Below are 20,199 nucleotides of genomic sequence, written 5' to 3'. Positions count from 1 at the left end.
CGCCTGGTCTGCAGCTCGCTGCGGCCAGAAGCGGTCCGCTTCAGGTCCAGTTCACACGAACCAGAATCTTCTCTGCTTGTCCATCTGCGGTCATGTCCAACTCAGACCGGGTCGTGTTGGTTCTGGGAGGAGCGGGGACGGTGGGCTCTGGCATAGTCAAAGCCCTGCTGGATAAAGGTATATTATTATTATTATTATTATTAATACCATTATTATTATTAAGATTGTTATTATTGTTGTCACTCTTATTCAGCGCAGTTTTGCGCCTCGTATTTCAGTTTTGATGAGTTTTCCTGGCGGTTTTCAATATTTTCCAGCCATGATCAGCTGAACTATTTAGAATTTATTGTGTTTTTAAGCGATTTCAAGGGTAAAACCAGCCGAACCGGAACCCGAAACAACCCGCGTTCCCCCATTATCGATAAAGTCACATCTGTACTGAGAGCATAAAGTTATTAACTGAAGCCCAACGGAACCAGATCATTTCCATGAGGCGGTTCCAGATGAATGAAGTTCTGAAAAGTCCAGAATGGAGCAGATTTTCCTCTGAAACATCTTTTTGGAAAACCAGAGAGTTAGAGTTAGGGTTAGTTGCTGAGTTGGGTTTAGTTGTGTTTTAGTTGCTGAGTTGGGTTTAGTTGTGTTTTAGTTGCTGAGTTGGGTTTAGTTGGGTTTTAGTTGTTAGTTGGGTTTTAGTTGCTAAGTTGGGTTTTAGTTGCTGAGTTGGTTTTTAGTTGCTGAGTTGGGTTTAGTTGGGTTTTAGTTGCTGAGTTGGGTTTAGTTGGGTTTTAGTTGTTTAGTTGGGTTTTAGTTGCTAAGTTGGGTTTTAGTTTCTGAGTTGGGTTTTAGTTGCTGAGTCGGGTTTAGTTGCTGAGTTGGGTTTAGTTGGGTTTTAGTTGCTAAGTTGGGTTTTAGTTGCTGAGTCGGGTTTAGTTGCTGAGTTGGGTTTAGTGGGTTTTAGTTGCTAAGTTGGGTTTTAGTTGCTGAGTCGGGTTTAGTTGCTGAGTTGGGTTTAGTTGGGTTTTAGTTTCTGAGTTGGGTTTAGTTGGGTTTTAGTTGTTTAGTTGGGTTTTAGTTGCTAAGTTGGGTTTTAGTTGCTGAGTTGGGTTTAGTTGGGTTTTAGTTGCTGAGTTAGGTTTAGTTGGGTTTTAGTTGTTTAGTTGGGTTTTAGTTGCTAAGTTGGGTTTTAGTTGCTGAGTCGGGTTTAGTTGCTGAGTTGGGTTTAGTTGGGTTTTAGTTTCTGAGTTGGGTTTAGTTGGGTTTTAGTTGTTTAGTTGGGTTTTAGTTGCTAAGTTGGGTTTTAGTTGCTGAGTTGGTTTTTAGTTGCTGAGTTGGGTTTAGTTGGGTTTAGTTGGGTTTTAGTTGCTGAGTTGGGTTTAGTTGGGTTTTAGTTGTTTAGTTGGGTTTTAGTTGCTAAGTTGGGTTTTAGTTGCTGAGTCGGGTTTAGTTGCTGAGTTGGGTTTAGTTGGGTTTTAGTTGCTGAGTTGGGTTTAGTTGCTGAGTTGGATTTAGTTGCTGAGTTGGGTTTAGTTGCTGAGTTGGGTTTTAGTTGCTGAGTTGGCTTTAGTTGGGTTTTAGTTGCTAAGTTGGGTTTTAGTTGCTGAGTTGGCTTTAGTTGCTGAGTTGGGTTTAGTTGCTGAGTTGGGTTTAGTTGGGTTTTAGTTGCTAAGTTGGGTTTTAGTTGCTGAGTTGGGTTTAGTTGCTGAGTTGGGTTTAGTTGCTGAGTTGGGTTTAGATGAGTTTTAGTTGCTAAGTTGGGTTTTAGTTGATGAGTTGGGTTTAGTTGCTGAGTTGGGTTTAGTTGCTGAGTTGGGTTTAGTTGTGTTTTAGTTGCTAAGTTGGGTTTTAGTTGATGAGTTGGGTTTAGTTGATGAGTTGGGTTTAGTTGCTGAGTTGGGTTTAGTTGCTGAGTTGGGTTTAGTTGGGTTTTAGTTGCTAAGTTGGGTTTTAGTTGCTGAGTTGGGTTTAGTTGGGTTTTAGTTGCTAAGTTGGGTTTTAGTTGCTGAGTTGGGTTTAGTTGCTGAGTTGGGTTTAGTTGGGTTTTAGTTGCTAAGTTGGGTTTTAGTTGCTGAGTTGGGTTTAGTTGCTGAGTTGGGTTTAGTTGCTGAGTTGGGTTTAGTTGGGTTTTAGTTGCTAAGTTGGGTTTTAGTTGATGAGTTGGGTTTAGTTGTGTTTTAGTTGATGAGTTGGGTTTAGTTGGATTTTAGTTGCTAAGTTGGGTTTAGTTGCTGAGTTGGGTTTAGTTGTGTTTTAGTTGATGAGTTGGGTTTAGTTGGATTTTAGTTGCTAAGTTGGGTTTAGTTGCTGTGTTGGGTTTTGTTGGGTTTTAGTTGTTTAGTTGGGTTTAGTTGCTGAGTTGGGTTTAGTTGCTGAGTTGGGTTTAGTTGCTGAGTTGGGTTTAGTTGGGTTTAAGTTGCTGAGTTGGGTTTAGTTGCTGAGTTGGGTTTAGTTGTGTTTTAGTTGATGAGTTGGGTTTAGTTGGATTTTAGTTGCTAAGTTGGGTTTAGTTGCTGAGTTGGGTTTAGTTGCGGAGTTGGGTTTAGTTGCGGAGTTGGGTTATGTTTGGTTTTAGTTGTTTAGTTGGGTTTTAGTTGCTGAGTTGGGTTTTAGTTGTTTAGTTGGGTTTTAGTTGCTGAGTTGGGTTTAGTTGCTGAGTTGGGTTTAGTTGCTAAGTTGGGTTTAGTTGCCTAGTTGGGTTTAGTTGCGGAGTTGGGTTTAGTTGCGGAGTTGGGTTATGTTGGGTTTTAGTTTTTTAGTTGGGTTTTAGTTGTTTAGTTGTGTTTTAGTTGCTGAGTTGGGTTTAGTTGGATTTTAGTTGCTAAGTTGGGTTTAGTTGCTGAGTTGGGTTATGTTGGGTTTTAGTTGTTTAGTTGGGTTTTAGTTGCTGAGTCGGGTTTAGTTGCGGAGTTGGGTTTAGTGCGGAGTTGGGTTATGTTGGGTTTTAGTTGTTTAGTTGGGTTTTAGTTGTTTAGTTGTGTTTTAGTTGCTGAGTTGGGTTTAGTTGGATTTTAGTTGCTAAGTTGGGTTTAGTTGCTGAGTTGGGTTTAGTTGCGGAGTTGGGTTTAGTTGCGGAGTTGGGTTATGTTTGGTTTTAGTTGTTTAGTGGGTTTTAGTTGCTGAGTTGGGTTTTAGTTGTTTAGTTGGGTTTTAGTTGCTGAGTTGGGTTTTAGTTGTTTAGTTGGGTTTTAGTTGCTGAGTTGGGTTTAGTTGCTGAGTTGGGTTTAGTTGCTAAGTTGGGTTTAGTTGCTGAGTTGGGTTTAGTTGCGGAGTTGGGTTTAGTTGCGGAGTTGGGTTTAGTTGCGGAGTTGGGTTATGTTGGGTTTTAGTTGTTTAGTTGGGTTTTAGTTGTTTAGTTGTGTTTTAGTTGCTGAGTTGGGTTTAGTTGGATTTTAGTTGCTAAGTTGGGTTTAGTTGCTGAGTTGGGTTTAGTTGCTGAGTTGGGTTATGTTGGGTTTTAGTTGTTTAGTTGGGTTTTAGTTGCTGAGTCGGGTTTAGTTGCGGAGTTGGGTTTAGTTGCGGAGTTGGGTTATGTTGGGTTTTAGTTGTTTAGTTGGATTTTAGTTGCTAAGTTGGGTTTAGTTGCTGAGTTGGGTTTAGTTGCGGAGTTGGGTTTAGTTGCGGAGTTGGGTTATGTTTGGTTTTAGTTGTTTAGTTGGGTTTTAGTTGCTGAGTTGGGTTTTAGTTGTTTAGTTGGGTTTTAGTTGCTGAGTTGGGTTTTAGTTGTTTAGTTGGGTTTAGTTGCTGAGTTGGGTTTAGTTGCTGAGTTGGGTTTAGTTGCTAAGTTGGGTTTAGTTGCCTAGTTGGGTTTAGTTGCGGAGTTGGGTTTAGTTGCGGAGTTGGGTTTAGTTGCCTAGTTGGGTTTAGTTGCGGAGTTGGGTTATGTTGGGTTTTAGTTTTTTAGTTGGGTTTTAGTTGTTTAGTTGTGTTTTAGTTGCTGAGTTGGGTTTAGTTGGATTTTAGTTGCTAAGTTGGGTTTAGTTGCTGAGTTGGGTTATGTTGGGTTTTAGTTGTTTAGTTGGGTTTTAGTTGCTGAGTCGGGTTTAGTTGCGGAGTTGGGTTTAGTTGCGGAGTTGGGTTTAGTTGCGGAGTTGGGTTATGTGGGTTTTAGTTGTTTAGTTGGGTTTTAGTTGTTTAGTTGTGTTTTAGTTGCTGAGTTGGGTTTAGTTGGATTTTAGTTGCTAAGTTGGGTTTAGTTGCTGAGTTGGGTTTAGTTGCGGAGTTGGGTTTAGTTGCGGAGTTGGGTTTAGTTGCGGAGTTGGGTTATGTTGGGTTTAGTTGTTTAGTTGGGTTTTAGTTGTTTAGTTGTTTTTTAGTTGCTGAGTTGGGTTTAGTTGGATTTTAGTTGCTAAGTTGGGTTTAGTTGCTGAGTTGGGTTTAGTTGCGGAGTTGGGTTTAGTTGCGGAGTTGGGTTATGTTTGGTTTTAGTTGTTTAGTTGGGTTTTAGTTGCTGAGTTGGGTTTTAGTTGTTTAGTTGGGTTTTAGTTGCTGAGTTGGGTTTTAGTTGTTTAGTTGGGTTTTAGTTGCTGAGTTGGGTTTAGTTGCTGAGTTGGGTTTAGTTGCTAAGTTGGGTTTAGTTGCTGAGTTGGGTTTAGTTGCGGAGTTGGGTTTAGTTGCGGAGTTGGGTTTAGTTGCGGAGTTGGGTTATGTTGGGTTTTAGTTGTTTAGTTGGGTTTTAGTTGTTTAGTTGTGTTTTAGTTGCTGAGTTGGGTTTAGTTGGATTTTAGTTGCTAAGTTGGGTTTAGTTGCTGAGTTGGGTTTAGTTGCTGAGTTGGGTTATGTTGGGTTTTAGTTGTTTAGTTGGGTTTTAGTTGCTGAGTCGGGTTATGTTGGGTTTTAGTTGTTTAGTTGGGTTTTAGTTGCTGAGTCGGGTTTAGTTGCGGAGTTGGGTTTAGTTGCGGAGTTGGGTTATGTTGGGTTTTAGTTGTTTAGTTGGGTTTTAGTTGTTTAGTTGTGTTTTAGTTGCTGAGTTGGGTTTAGTGGATTTTAGTTGCTAAGTTGGGTTTAGTTGCTGAGTTGGGTTTAGTTGCGGAGTTGGGTTTAGTTGCGGAGTTGGGTTATGTTTGGTTTTAGTTGTTTAGTTGGGTTTTAGTTGCTGAGTTGGGTTTTAGTTGTTTAGTTGGTTTTAGTTGCTTAGTTGGGTTTTAGTTGTTTAGTTGGGTTTTAGTTGCTGAGTTGGGTTTAGTTGCTGAGTTGGGTTTAGTTGCTAAGTTGGGTTTAGTTGCTGAGTTGGGTTTAGTTGCGGAGTTGGGTTATGTTGGGTTTTAGTTGTTTAGTTGGGTTTTAGTTGTTTAGTTGTTTTTAGTTGCTGAGTTGGGTTTAGTTGGATTTTAGTGCTAAGTTGGGTTTAGTTGCTGAGTTGGGTTATGTTGGGTTTTAGTTGTTTAGTTGGGTTTTAGTTGCTGAGTCGGGTTTAGTTGCGGAGTTGGGTTTAGTTGCGGAGTTGGGTTATGTTGTTGTTTAGTTGGGTTTAGTAGTTGTTTAGTTGTGTTTTAGTTGCTGAGTTGGGTTTAGTTGGATTTTAGTTGCTAAGTTGGGTTTAGTTGCTGAGTTGGGTTTAGTTGCGGAGTTGGGTTTAGTTGCGGAGTTGGGTTTAGTTGTGGAGTTGGGTTATGTTGGGTTTTAGTTGTTTAGTTGGGTTTTAGTTGTTTAGTTGTGTTTTAGTTGCTGAGTTGGTTTAGTTGGATTTTAGTTGCTAAGTTGGGTTTAGTTGCTGAGTTGGGTTTAGTTGCGGAGTTGGGTTTAGTTGCGGAGTTGGGTTATGTTTGGTTTTAGTTGTTTAGTTGGGTTTTAGTTGCTGAGTTGGGTTTTAGTTGTTTAGTTGGGTTTTAGTTGCTGAGTTGGGTTTTAGTTGTTTAGTTGGGTTTTAGTTGCTGAGTTGGGTTTAGTTGCTGAGTTGGGTTTAGTTGCTAAGTTGGGTTTAGTTGCTGAGTTGGGTTTTAGTTGCGGAGTTGGGTTTAGTTGCGGAGTTGGGTTTAGTTGCGGAGTTGGGTTATGTTGTTTAGTTTTTAGTTTTTGGGTTTTTTTTTTAGTTTGTGTTTAGTTGCTGAGTTGGGTTTAGTTGGATTTTAGTTGCTAAGTTGGGTTTAGTTGCTGAGTTGGGTTTAGTTGCGGAGTTGGGTTTAGTTGCGGAGTTGGGTTTAGTTGTGGAGTTGGGTTATGTTGGGTTTTAGTTGTTTAGTTGGGTTTTAGTTGTTTAGTTGTGTTTTAGTTGCTGAGTTGGGTTTAGTTGGATTTAGTTGCTAAGTTGGGTTTAGTTGCTGAGTTGGGTTTAGTTGCGGAGTTGGGTTTAGTTGCGGAGTTGGGTTATGTTTGGTTTTAGTTGTTTAGTTGGGTTTTAGTTGCTGAGTTGGGTTTTAGTTGTTTAGTTGGGTTTTAGTTGCTGAGTTGGGTTTTAGTTGTTTAGTTGGGTTTTAGTTGCTGAGTTGGGTTTAGTTGCTGAGTTGGGTTTAGTTGCTAAGTTGGGTTTAGTTGCTGAGTTGGGTTTAGTTGCGGAGTTGGGTTTAGTTGCGGAGTTGGGTTTAGTTGCGGAGTTGGGTTATGTTGGGTTTTAGTTGTTTAGTTGGGTTTTAGTTGTTTAGTTGTGTTTTAGTTGCTGAGTTGGGTTTAGTTGGATTTTAGTTGCTAAGTTGGGTTTAGTTGCTGAGTTGGGTTTAGTTGCTGAGTTGGGTTATGTTGGGTTTTAGTTGTTTAGTTGGGTTTTAGTTGCTGAGTCGGGTTTAGTTGCGGAGTTGGGTTTAGTTGCGGAGTTGGGTTATGTTGGGTTTTAGTTGTTTAGTTGGATTTTAGTTGCTAAGTTGGGTTTAGTTGCTGAGTTGGGTTTAGTTGCGGAGTTGGGTTTAGTTGCGGAGTTGGGTTATGTTTGGTTTTAGTTGTTTAGTTGGGTTTTAGTTGCTGAGTTGGGTTTTAGTTGTTTAGTTGGGTTTTAGTTGCTGAGTTGGGTTTTAGTTGTTTAGTTGGGTTTTAGTTGCTGAGTTGGGTTTAGTTGCTGAGTTGGGTTTAGTTGCTAAGTTGGGTTTAGTTGCTGAGTTGGGTTTAGTTGCGGAGTTGGGTTTAGTTGCGGAGTTGGGTTTAGTTGCGGAGTTGGGTTATGTTGGGTTTTAGTTGTTTAGTTGGGTTTTAGTTGTTTAGTTGTGTTTTAGTTGCTGAGTTGGGTTTAGTTGGATTTTAGTTGCTAAGTTGGGTTTAGTTGCTGAGTTGGGTTTAGTTGCTGAGTTGGGTTATGTTGGGTTTTAGTTGTTTAGTTGGGTTTTAGTTGCTGAGTCGGGTTTAGTTGCGGAGTTGGGTTTAGTTGCGGAGTTGGGTTATGTTGGGTTTTAGTTGTTTAGTTGGATTTTAGTTGCTAAGTTGGGTTTAGTTGCTGAGTTGGGTTTAGTTGCGGAGTTGGGTTTAGTTGCGAGTTGGGTTATGTTTGGTTTTAGTTGTTTAGTTGGGTTTTAGTTGCTGAGTTGGGTTTTAGTTGTTTAGTTGGGTTTTAGTTGCTGAGTTGGGTTTTAGTTGTTTAGTTGGGTTTTAGTTGCTGAGTTGGGTTTAGTTGCTGAGTTGGGTTTAGTTGCTAAGTTGGGTTTAGTTGCCTAGTTGGGTTTAGTTGCGGAGTTGGGTTTAGTTGCGGAGTTGGGTTTAGTTGCCTAGTTGGGTTTAGTTGCGGAGTTGGGTTATGTTGGGTTTTAGTTTTTTAGTTGGGTTTTAGTTGTTTAGTTGTTTTAGTTGCTGAGTTGGGTTTAGTTGGATTTTAGTTGCTAAGTTGGGTTTAGTTGCTGAGTTGGGTTATGTTGGGTTTTAGTTGTTTAGTTGGGTTTTAGTTGCTGAGTCGGGTTTAGTTGCGGAGTTGGGTTTAGTTGCGGAGTTGGGTTTAGTTGCGGAGTTGGGTTATGTTGGGTTTTAGTTGTTTAGTTGGGTTTTAGTTGTTTAGTTGTGTTTTAGTTGCTGAGTTGGGTTTAGTTGGATTTTAGTTGCTAAGTTGGGTTTAGTTGCTGAGTTGGGTTTAGTTGCGGAGTTGGGTTTAGTTGCGGAGTTGGGTTTAGTTGCGGAGTTGGGTTATGTTGGGTTTTAGTTGTTTAGTTGGGTTTTAGTTGTTTAGTTGTGTTTTAGTTGCTGAGTTGGGTTTAGTTGGATTTTAGTTGCTAAGTTGGGTTTAGTTGCTGAGTTGGGTTTAGTTGCGGAGTTGGGTTTAGTTGCGGAGTTGGGTTATGTTTGGTTTTAGTTGTTTAGTTGGGTTTTAGTTGCTGAGTTGGGTTTTAGTTGTTTAGTTGGGTTTTAGTTGCTGAGTTGGGTTTTAGTTGTTTAGTTGGGTTTTAGTTGCTGAGTTGGGTTTAGTTGCTGAGTTGGGTTTAGTTGCTAAGTTGGGTTTAGTTGCTGAGTTGGGTTTAGTTGCGGAGTTGGGTTTAGTTGCGGAGTTGGGTTTAGTTGCGGAGTTGGGTTATGTTGGGTTTTAGTTGTTTAGTTGGGTTTTAGTTGTTTAGTTGTGTTTTAGTTGCTGAGTTGGGTTTAGTTGGATTTTAGTTGCTAAGTTGGGTTTAGTTGCTGAGTTGGGTTTAGTTGCTGAGTTGGGTTATGTTGGGTTTTAGTTGTTTAGTTGGGTTTTAGTTGCTGAGTCGGGTTATGTTGGGTTTTAGTTGTTTAGTTGGGTTTTAGTTGCTGAGTCGGGTTTAGTTGCGGAGTTGGGTTTAGTTGCGGAGTTGGGTTATGTTGGGTTTTAGTTGTTTAGTTGGGTTTTAGTTGTTTAGTTGTGTTTTAGTTGCTGAGTTGGGTTTAGTTGGATTTTAGTTGCTAAGTTGGGTTTAGTTGCTGAGTTGGGTTTAGTTGCGGAGTTGGGTTTAGTTGCGGAGTTGGGTTATGTTTGGTTTTAGTTGTTTAGTTGGGTTTTAGTTGCTGAGTTGGTTTAGTTGTTTAGTTGGGTTTTAGTTGCTTAGTTGGGTTTTAGTTGTTTAGTTGGGTTTTAGTTGCTGAGTTGGGTTTAGTTGCTGAGTTGGGTTTAGTTGCTAAGTTGGGTTTAGTTGCTGAGTTGGGTTTAGTTGCGGAGTTGGGTTATGTTGGGTTTTAGTTGTTTAGTTGGGTTTTAGTTGTTTAGTTGTGTTTTAGTTGCTGAGTTGGGTTTAGTTGGATTTTAGTTGCTAAGTTGGGTTTAGTTGCTGAGTTGGGTTATGTTGGGTTTTAGTTGTTTAGTTGGGTTTTAGTTGCTGAGTCGGGTTTAGTTGCGGAGTTGGGTTTAGTTGCGGAGTTGGGTTATGTTGGGTTTTAGTTGTTTAGTTGGGTTTTAGTTGTTTAGTTGTGTTTTAGTTGCTGAGTTGGGTTTAGTTGGATTTTAGTTGCTAAGTTGGGTTTAGTTGCTGAGTTGGGTTTAGTTGCGGAGTTGGGTTTAGTTGCGGAGTTGGGTTTAGTTGTGGAGTTGGGTTATGTTGGGTTTTAGTTGTTTAGTTGGGTTTTAGTTGTTTAGTTGTGTTTTAGTTGCTGAGTTGGGTTTAGTTGGATTTTAGTTGCTAAGTTGGGTTTAGTTGCTGAGTTGGGTTTAGTTGCGGAGTTGGGTTTAGTTGCGGAGTTGGGTTATGTTTGGTTTTAGTTGTTTAGTTGGGTTTTAGTTGCTGAGTTGGGTTTTAGTTGTTTAGTTGGGTTTTAGTTGCTGAGTTGGGTTTTAGTTGTTTAGTTGGGTTTTAGTTGCTGAGTTGGGTTTAGTTGCTGAGTTGGGTTAGTTGCTAAGTTGGGTTTAGTTGCTGAGTTGGGTTTAGTTGCGAGTTGGGTTTAGTTGCGGAGTTGGTTTAGTTGCGGAGTTGGGTTATGTTGGGTTTTAGTTGTTTAGTTGGGTTTTAGTTGTTTAGTTGTTTTTAGTTGCTGAGTTGGGTTTAGTTGGATTTTAGTTGCTAAGTTGGGTTTAGTTGCTGAGTTGGGTTTAGTTGCGGAGTTGGGTTTAGTTGCGGAGTTGGGTTTAGTTGTGGAGTTGGGTTATGTTGGGTTTTAGTTGTTTAGTTGGGTTTTAGTTGTTTAGTTGTGTTTTAGTTGCTGAGTTGGGTTTAGTTGGATTTTAGTTGCTAAGTTGGGTTTAGTTGCTGAGTTGGGTTTAGTTGCGGAGTTGGGTTTAGTTGCGGAGTTGGGTTATGTTTGGTTTTAGTTGTTTAGTTGGGTTTTAGTTGCTGAGTTGGGTTTTAGTTGTTTAGTTGGGTTTTAGTTGCTGAGTTGGGTTTTAGTTGTTTAGTTGGGTTTTAGTTGCTGAGTTGGGTTTAGTTGCTGAGTTGGGTTTAGTTGCTAAGTTGGGTTTAGTTGCTGAGTTGGGTTTAGTTGCGGAGTTGGGTTTAGTTGCGGAGTTGGGTTTAGTTGCGGAGTTGGGTTATGTTGGGTTTTAGTTGTTTAGTTGGGTTTTAGTTGTTTAGTTGTGTTTTAGTTGCTGAGTTGGGTTTAGTTGGATTTTAGTTGCTAAGTTGGGTTTAGTTGCTGAGTTGGGTTTAGTTGCTGAGTTGGGTTATGTTGGGTTTTAGTTGTTTAGTTGGGTTTTAGTTGCTGAGTCGGGTTATGTTGGGTTTTAGTTGTTTAGTTGGGTTTTAGTTGCTGAGTCGGGTTTAGTTGCGGAGTTGGGTTTAGTTGCGGAGTTGGGTTATGTTGGGTTTTAGTTGTTTAGTTGGGTTTTAGTTGTTTAGTTGTGTTTTAGTTGCTGAGTTGGGTTTAGTTGGATTTTAGTTGCTAAGTTGGGTTTAGTTGCTGAGTTGGGTTTAGTTGCGGAGTTGGGTTTAGTTGCGGAGTTGGGTTATGTTTGGTTTTAGTTGTTTAGTTGGGTTTTAGTTGCTGAGTTGGGTTTTAGTTGTTTAGTTGGGTTTTAGTTGCTTAGTTGGGTTTTAGTTGTTTAGTTGGGTTTTAGTTGCTGAGTTGGGTTTAGTTGCTGAGTTGGGTTGTTGCTAAGTTGGGTTTAGTTGCTGAGTTGGGTTTAGTTGCGGAGTTGGGTTATGTTGGGTTTTAGTTGTTTAGTTGGGTTTTAGTTGTTTAGTTGTGTTTTAGTTGCTGAGTTGGGTTTAGTTGGATTTTAGTTGCTAAGTTGGGTTTAGTTGCTGAGTTGGGTTTAGTTGCTGAGTTGGGGTGTTGCTCCGTTTTCAGGGTTCAAGGCGGCGGTGATCTCCAGAGACGGCGGGCGACTGGAGAGACTCCGTGCCTTCGTCTCTCCCAGCAGCAAGGACAACCTCATCGCTGTAGTGGGGAATGTGGGTGAGTTGGCCCACAGCATGACGCTTCCTCTGGTGAATGGCAGTAACAGAACAACAAAATCAGTCCAGCAGAACATTATGACCACCTGCCAGGTCCTGTTTCCTGCTGGAGCAGTTGACGGACTCCTGCAAATAGTCGCGCCCCAACAGGTTTCTAGCTCACCTGCTAGCATGCTAATCAGTTCTGCTCAACAGGTGCAGATGGGAAAGCTGGTTTCCATGGTGACCCAGAGGTCCCATTTCTTCTTCAAGCATTTTGCTGCTTAACTTCTCGATGCTTGAATTTCCTGCACTGTAAAACTGCGGCTGCAGAACATCAACACGTTAGCATGCTAACATTACATTAACAAGTTGGCATGCCAACCTTAATTCATCATGTTAGCATGCTAATAAATCAAAGCGTTAACAATGTTAACGTAAAATCAATGAGTTAGCATGCTAATGTTAAACCAACAGGTTAGCATGCTAACCTTAATTTAACGTCTTGGCATGCTAATGTTAAATCAGTGCATGTACATGCTAAAGCGATGATTAAAGTTGGGACGCCATGAGGACGTGCTCTCCGTTTGTCCAGGCTCAGAGGACGGAGCGCAGCAGGCGAAGCAGCAGCTGCTGCAGCAGGTCGGGAAAGTGACGGACGTGGTTTCTGCCCTGGGCTTCAGCTGGTGGCAGGGCGGCCCACCACACACCCAGACCCTCCAGGACCTGCACTGGGTCAGCACACACACAGCCTGCAGCACACACACAGCCTGCAGCACACACACAGCCTGCAGCACACACACAGCCTGCAGCACACAGGGATCATGCATGTCCCCTGCCGTCCTCTCCTGATTGTCCCTCGTGTCCTCATGAGAACTGCCTGTCGTCCTCTGCAGGTTTTGGACGCGCTGCTGTTCAGCACCTTTGTCTCCTGGAAGACGTTCTTTCCCCTGGTGAGGGACGATCCGTCCTGCAGCTACACCTTCATCACAGGTAACCGTGGCAAAATATTCAAACCCCGGGACGCTCTTATGCTGCGTCGCCATTGGCAACAAGAATCAGAAGCAATAAACGTCTTTGACCCCCAGCCCATGAATTTGACCTCTGATTCATGGGCTGCCATAGGTCACCTTGTTAAAAGTTTAACTTTGACCCCACAATTTCCTCCAAGATTGTCCTGATTTAGCTGCGGCCATCTTCCCACAGCATGATGCTGCCACCACCGTGTTCCACTGTACAGATGCCGTTTGTTCTCTCATGTTCTCTAACAAACCCAGAAGAAACATGTTGGGGAGGGGGAGCTCCCAGTAACCCCAGTGTGCTCTGTGTGGCTCTGCCTCCAGGGGGAGCCGGAGAGCAGCTGCTGATGGCGGGGACCGGCTTCCTGACGGTCGGCGCCGCTAGCGCGCTGGCCTTCTGCCAAGTTCTGCGAGACGAATACCCGCAGGTAGACTGCAGGCTGTGCCAGGTGAGGGAGGGGCTGACCCCTAGCTCTGACCTCTGACCCCTCCCAGCCCTTTTAATGTTTTAATGTTTGAGTTGTTTTGCTGAATCTGCCATTTTTTATGGTTCATCTCCCACCATGCAGTTCTTCCAGCCTCCTTTTCCTCTCCAACAGGTGAAGATCAACACAGGTGTGGCGACTCCAGAGCGCCTGGCGCCTGGCTACCTCAGCCATCTGGACCTGGGCGTTGCAGTGGCAACCTTGGTGGAGCGAGGAAGCTCCTCCCACCGCGTGTTCACCGTCGGCAGCCCTGCGGACCTGAAGACCCAGCTGCTGGAAGGGAACTTGTAGAACCCCACAGAACCGGTTCTGGTTCTGTCCAGATTAAGGCTAAAAGAATTCCTGTAAAATTTTCTGTCCAAAACATTAAACATGTTGAAAATAAAACCTGAGGAATTCTGGGAGATTTTTTTGACAAATGGAGTTCTGGAGAAAAGTTCTGACCAGTTTGGTTCTGGTTCTGGTTGCTTCTGCTGATGGATCGCCTGTGGCAGGTTGCTGTGTTGACGCAGGCTGACAAGTTTTCGTCTGACAGCCGACCAGACGCAGCGAAGCGGCAGGAAATCGTGTCACATCGGTTCGCGGCGAGTTGTTTCTGATGAATCCTGGGTTGACCCGGCCGGTGGAGGACGAGCTCCAGACGGAGGGGACGGCCCGAACCAGGAACCGCTCCTGCAGCAGAACGGGTCTGACCCGGTTCTGGTTGGATGACCCACCTTGGGTCAAGGTCTCTTATAAAATGTTTCCATCACAAAGAGTTGCTCTGATCCACCTCGGCATGTTTCCCGAAACCCTCACATGCTCTGACATCATGATGACGTCAATGCGATGACATCATGATGCTATGCAATGACATCACGTGAGGGAACACCAGGGAGGCAGGAGCGAAACCCTTTTGTGCCTTCAGCACCGATCAACCCTTTGCATCGTAATTTGGATCGGCGGAAACTCTTGTCTCAAGTTGTTTCTGTCCGTTTCTTCATGGCTTCTTGCTCCACTTAGTTCATTTGTCTGTGTCAGAGACAGGCTAACCCTCACCCAAGACGGCGGGATTTACAGAAGCCTCTTTGAAAACCACACAATATTCACATGCACAACAGCTCAAGACATTACGGCACCCCCATTTATGTGCTGCTTTCACAATAAAAGCGCACTTCCACTTCATGTTTGATCTACTTTCCAGTAGATTTCCAGCAGCTTCATATTTAGACTTTGTATTTCTACAGTTGCAAAAAGAAATAATGTATCGGAAATAATTGGGGACATTAAGCAATGCTGAAAACTCTCTGTTTCCAGTGACTTCTCTCACTTGTGGGTGGCAGAGGGACACTTAGAACAAATCCAGCAAATGTGAGAGGGACCTGGCTGCAGCTAACAGGAAGGGGCGGGACGGACCTCTGTCAGTCTCAGACCTTATATGGAAATGGGACAATTGCACTCCGGAACTGAAGGAGGCGCTATTTCCTATATCATCCATTTCTCAAGTTTTTATTTTCTTGTGAAATCTGTGATATATCTTCACATTTAGGGAGGATTTTCACTCCCAGCATGTATTTGAACTTCTCTTTTTTATTTCAGTGCAGCTCACAGTTTTTAACACATTCTGTAGCTTTTTTTTTTAGCAGGAAACTCCAAAAAAAATATGGCACCTTCGATAGGGAACTGCTTTTCCTTTTTCTGGCAGCACACCATTTCCGCTTCATGGTGGAGGGAAGGAACTTTACTGCTTTTGTTGACCACAAGCTTCTCACTTTTGCAATGGCAAAAGTTTCTGAACCGTGGTCGGCTCGGCAACATTTATCTGCCATTTCAGAGTTCAAGAATTCAGCCAACAGAATAACCTGGTGGACGACTGTCTGTCCAGAGCAAAGGTTGCTTCTGTGCATCTAGGTGTGGACTACCTCACCATGACCACAGACCAACTGACTAACCAGGATATTCTGGCCTTTAAAGCAGCTGAATGCAGTTTGCCTTTAGAGGACGTCTCCTTTCATGAGTGTGACCAACCCTTCTTTGCAATGTCTCGACTGCCAAACCTCAACCTTTGGTCTTCACTAGTTGCTGTCGGTGGGTTTTCGATGCAGTTCCTTCCCTTTCACACCAGGGCATTAAACTGGTAGGGGCAAAGTTTTTGTGGCCGGGACTCCTTAAAGATGTACGGACATGGGTGACTTCCTGTTTGGCTTCCCAGAATGCCAAGGTGCAGCGGCACACTAAGGCTCCACTGGAGCACTTTCCTGTTCTATAATGGAAGTTTGAACATGTGCATGTGGACTTACTGGGGACACTTCCACCTTCCAGAGTCTCCTGACCATGGTGGACAGAACTACTCGGTGGCCGGAGGCAGTTCCACTGTCAACCACTTCGGTTGATGTGACTCGGGCATTTATCTCCTCCAGGATCTTGACCTCTGACAGAGGTCCCCAGTTCCCTTCATAGCTGTGGACTGCAGAGAGTCTTGGGGTTAAAGTCCACCGTTCTGCTGCCTCCCATCTGCTGGCCAACGGTCTCTGTGAGAGGTTCCACTGCTCAATGAATGCTGCGTTGCATTCATTGTGTCTCGTTGGTGGATAATAGATGGATAGATCGCCTGCCTTGGGTTTTCTTGGGCCTGCATACGGCTCCAAAAGAGGACCTGCGGTTTTCTTCAGCAGAGTTGGTCCTGGTTCAGCCTTTGAGGGTGTTTCTTCTGGGTCCAGCAGGTTCGGTTGATCCCCAGAGGTGTAGAACAGTTCTAAATGGGGAATCTAGATCTTTTGTCTTTTTGTTCCAAAGGACCTAATGTCTGTATTTATCTGCCGTGACTCACACCGCTCACCACTTCAGCCTCCTTACGATGGTCCAATCCGTGTTCTGGAGAGGAGAACCAGGATGTTCTGGTGGAGTTGGGGGTAATCAGGAGAGTATTTCCTGATTACCCCTTTTGAATCCAGCTCATGTAACCAGGGAACCCAGTTGAGTTGGCTCAGCCTCCTCGCACTGGTCGTCCCCCAGTTTCTTCACCCAGTCTTTCTCTCCTTACAGCTGATTTGTCCCCTCAGGTGGACAGTTTGGTAGTGGTCCATCTGGAGTCTCTGTTCCTGGTGGCCGACTTATTAAACTCCCTAGTCGTTACTGTTGGTGTTTTAATTGTTTTGTTTGTTGGAGCTGTTGAGTTTTTCCTTTGTGTTCTTTTATGTAAATGTGATTTTGTTTCACATGTTGTGTTTTTGTGTTTGACATTCACACCACAATGTATGCTTTTATTGTGAAGGGGAGCGGTGAGGAGAGAATTCACTTTTACTTTATTCTATTTTTGGTTTGGATTGAGAATAAAACAAGACTTTAATGATAATTTTGACTTTTTTTGCTGACTTCCACAGTACATTATATATAAATGATGAAAAATCAGAAATGTTTAACTATTTTATTGGCGACGTTCAGACAGGAGGAGCTGCTGTCATAGACTGACTCTCAGCTTCCTGCTGCTCCACCTGCTGCTCCACCTGCTGCTCCACCTGCTGCTCCACCTGCTGCTCCACCTGCTGTTTCACCTGCTGCTCCACCTGCTGCTCCACCTGCTGCTCCACCTGCTGCTCCACCTGCTGTTTCACCTGCTGCTCCACCTGCTGCTCCACCTGCTGCTCCACCTGCTGTTTCACCTGCTGTTTCACCTGCTGCTCCACCTGCTGCTCCACCTGCTGCTCCACCTGCTGCTCCACCTGCTGCTCCACCTGCTGCTCCACCTGCTGCTCCACCTGCTGTTTCAGAGCATTTCAATGGGAGGTAAATTGTAAAATGCAGCAATTTTGTAGATGAAAATAATCAAAATTGGTTCAGCTAACTGAAAATTAAATACTGGGTAGTACTACTGTGGTAGTTCAAACCACAGGGTGAAAATGGCAGTATAAATGATTGATTATAAATGATTGATTATAAATGATTGATTATAAATGATTGATTATAAATGATTGGTTATAAATGATTGATTATAAATGATTGATTATAAATGATTGGTTATAAATGATTGATTATAAATGATTGATTATAAATGATTGATTATAAATGATTGGTTATAAATGATTGATTATAAATGATTGGTTATAAATGATTGATTATAAATGATTGGTTATAAATGATTGATTATAAATGATTGATTATAAATGATTGATTATAAATGATTGGTTATAAATGATTGATTATAAATGATTGGTTATAAATGATTGATTATAAATGATTGGTTATAAATGATTGATTATAAATGATTGGTTATAAATGATTGGTTATAAATGATTGATTATAAATGATTGATTATAAATGATTGATTATAAATGATTGGTTATAAATGATTGATTATAAATGATTGATTATAATGATTGATTATAAATGATTGGTTATAAATGATTGATTATAAATGATTGGTTATAAATGATTGATTATAAATGATTGGTTATAAATGATTGATTATAAATGATTGATTATAAATGATTGGTTATAAATGATTGGTTATAAATGATTGATTATAAATGATTGATTATAAATGATTGGTTATAAATGATTGATTATAAATGATTGATTATAAATGATTGGTTATAAATGATTGATTATAAATGATTGGTTATAAATGATTGATTATAAATGATTGATTATAAATGATTGATTATAAATGATTGGTTATAAATGATTGATTATAAATGATTGATTATAAATGATTGGTTATAAATGATTGATTATAAATGATTGGTTATAAATGATTGATTATAAATGATTGGTTATAAATGATTGATTATAAATGATTGATTATAAATGATTGATTATAAATGATTGGTTATAAATGATTGGTTATAAATGATTGATTATAAATGATTGATTATAAATGATTGGTTATAAATGATTGATTATAAATGATTGATTATAAATGATTGATTATAAATGATTGGTTATAAATGATTGATTATAAATGATTGGTTATAAATGATTGATTATAAATGATTGGTTATAAATGATTGGTTATAAATGATTGATTATAAATGATTGATTTATAAATGATTGATTATAAATGATTGGTTATAAATGATTGATTATAAATGATTGGTTATAAATGATTGATTATAAATGATTGGTTATAAATGATTGATTATAAATGATTGGTTATAAATGATTGATTATAAATGATTGGTTATAAATGATTGATTATAAATGATTGATTATAAATGATTGGTTATAAATGATTGATTATAAATGATTGGTTATAAATGATTGATTATAAATGATTGGTTATAAATGATTGATTATAAATGATTGGTTATAAATGATTGGTTATAAATGATTGATTATAAATGATTGATTATAAATGATTGGTTATAAATGATTGATTATAAATGATTGATTATAAATGATTGGTTATAAATGATTGGTTATAAATGATTGGTTATAAATGATTGATTATAAATGATTGGTTATAAATGATTGGTTATAAATGATTGATTATAAATGATTGATTATAAATGATTGGTTATAAATGATTGATTATAAAATGATTGGTTATAAATGATTGATTATAAATGATTGATTATAAATGATTGATTATAAATGATTGGTTATAAATGATTGATTATAAATGATTGATTATAAATGATTGATTATAAATGATTGGTTATAAATGATTGGTTATAAATGATTGATTATAAATGATTGATTATAAATGATTGATTATAAATGATTGATTATAAATGATTGGTTATAAATGATTGATTATAAATGATTGATTATAAATGATTGATTATAAATGATTGGTTATAAATGATTGATTATAAATGATTGGTTATAAATGATTGATTATAAATGATTGGTTATAAATGATTGATTATAAATGATTGGTTATAAATGATTGATTATAAATGATTGGTTATAAATGATTGATTATAAATGATTGGTTATAAATGATTGATTATAAATGATTGGTTATAAATGATTGATTATAAATGATTGGTTATAAATGATTGATTATAAATGATTGGTTATAAATGATTGATTATAAATGATTGATTATAAATGACTGATTATAAATGATTGATTATAAATGATTGATTATAAATGATTGGTTATAAATGATTGATTATAAATGATTGATTATAAATGATTGATTATAAATGATTGATTATAATGATTGATTATAAATGATTGATTATAAATGATTGATTATAAATGATTGGTTATAAATGATTGATTATAAATGATTGATTATAAATGATTGGTTATAAATGATTGATTATAAATGATTGATTATAAATGATTGATTATAAATGATTGGTTATAAATGATTGATTATAAATGATTGGTTATAAATGATTGATTATAAATGATTGGTTATAAATGATTGATTATAAATGATTGATTATAAATGATTGATTATAAATGATTGGTTATAAATGATTGATTATAAATGATTGGTTATAAATGATTGATTATAAATGATTGGTTATAAATGATTGATTATAAATGATTGGTTATAAATGATTGGTTATAAATGATTGATTATAAATGATTGATTATAAATGATTGATTATAAATGATTGGTTATAAATGATTGATTATAAATGATTGATTATAAATGATTGGTTATAAATGATTGATTATAAATGATTGGTTATAAATGATTGATTATAAATGATTGGTTATAAATGATTGATTATAAATGATTGATTATAAATGATTGGTTATAAATGATTGGTTATAAATGATTGATTATAAATGATTGATTATAAATGATTGGTTATAAATGATTGATTATAAATGATTGATTATAAATGATTGGTTATAAATGATTGATTATAAATGATTGGTTATAAATGATTGATTATAAATGATTGATTATAAATGATTGATTATAAATGATTGGTTATAAATGATTGATTATAAATGATTGATTATAAATGATTGGTTATAAATGATTGATTATAAATGATTGGTTATAAATGATTGATTATAAATGATTGGTTATAAATGATTGATTATAAATGATTGATTATAAATGATTGATTATAAATGATTGGTTATAAATGATTGGTTATAAATGATTGATTATAAATGATTGATTATAAATGATTGGTTATAAATGATTGATTATAAATGATTGATTATAAATGATTGATTATAAATGATTGGTTATAAATGATTGATTATAAATGATTGGTTATAAATGATTGATTATAAATGATTGGTTATAAATGATTGGTTATAAATGATTGATTATAAATGATTGATTATAAATGATTGATTATAAATGATTGGTTATAAATGATTGATTATAAATGATTGGTTATAAATGATTCGTTATAAATGATTGGTTATAAATGATTGGTTATAAATGATTGGTTATAAATGATTGATTATAAATGATTGGTTATAAATGATTGATTATAAATGATTGATTATAAATGATTGGTTATAAATGATTGATTATAAATGATTGGTTATAAATGATTGATTATAAATGATTGGTTATAAATGATTGATTATAAATGATTGGTTATAAATGATTGGTTATAAATG

The 20,199-nt window shown here is 38.5% G+C and overlaps 1 protein-coding gene across 1 annotated transcript; it reads left to right on the top strand.

Moving 5' to 3' along the window:
- On the top strand, positions 1 to 13,070 carry si:dkey-238o13.4 (uncharacterized protein LOC560780 homolog). The gene is made up of 6 exons (XM_055030103.1): positions 1 to 177; positions 11,077 to 11,184; positions 11,758 to 11,897; positions 12,059 to 12,155; positions 12,506 to 12,630; positions 12,781 to 13,070. The coding sequence occupies exons 1-6, from the start codon at positions 93 to 95 to the stop codon at positions 12,955 to 12,957; spliced, it is 732 nt and encodes a 243-aa protein (XP_054886078.1). The 5' UTR covers positions 1 to 92; the 3' UTR covers positions 12,958 to 13,070.
- Positions 13,071 to 20,199: the final 7,129 nt, after the last annotated feature.

This window comes from Poeciliopsis prolifica, unplaced genomic scaffold (assembly GCF_027474105.1).
Source record: "Poeciliopsis prolifica strain line A6 unplaced genomic scaffold, Auburn_PproV2 SCAFFOLD001, whole genome shotgun sequence".
NCBI classification, from domain to species: domain Eukaryota; kingdom Metazoa; phylum Chordata; class Actinopteri; order Cyprinodontiformes; family Poeciliidae; genus Poeciliopsis; species Poeciliopsis prolifica.
Note: the sequence above shows the minus strand (reverse complement) of the source record. Positions and strands in the feature narration are given on the sequence as shown.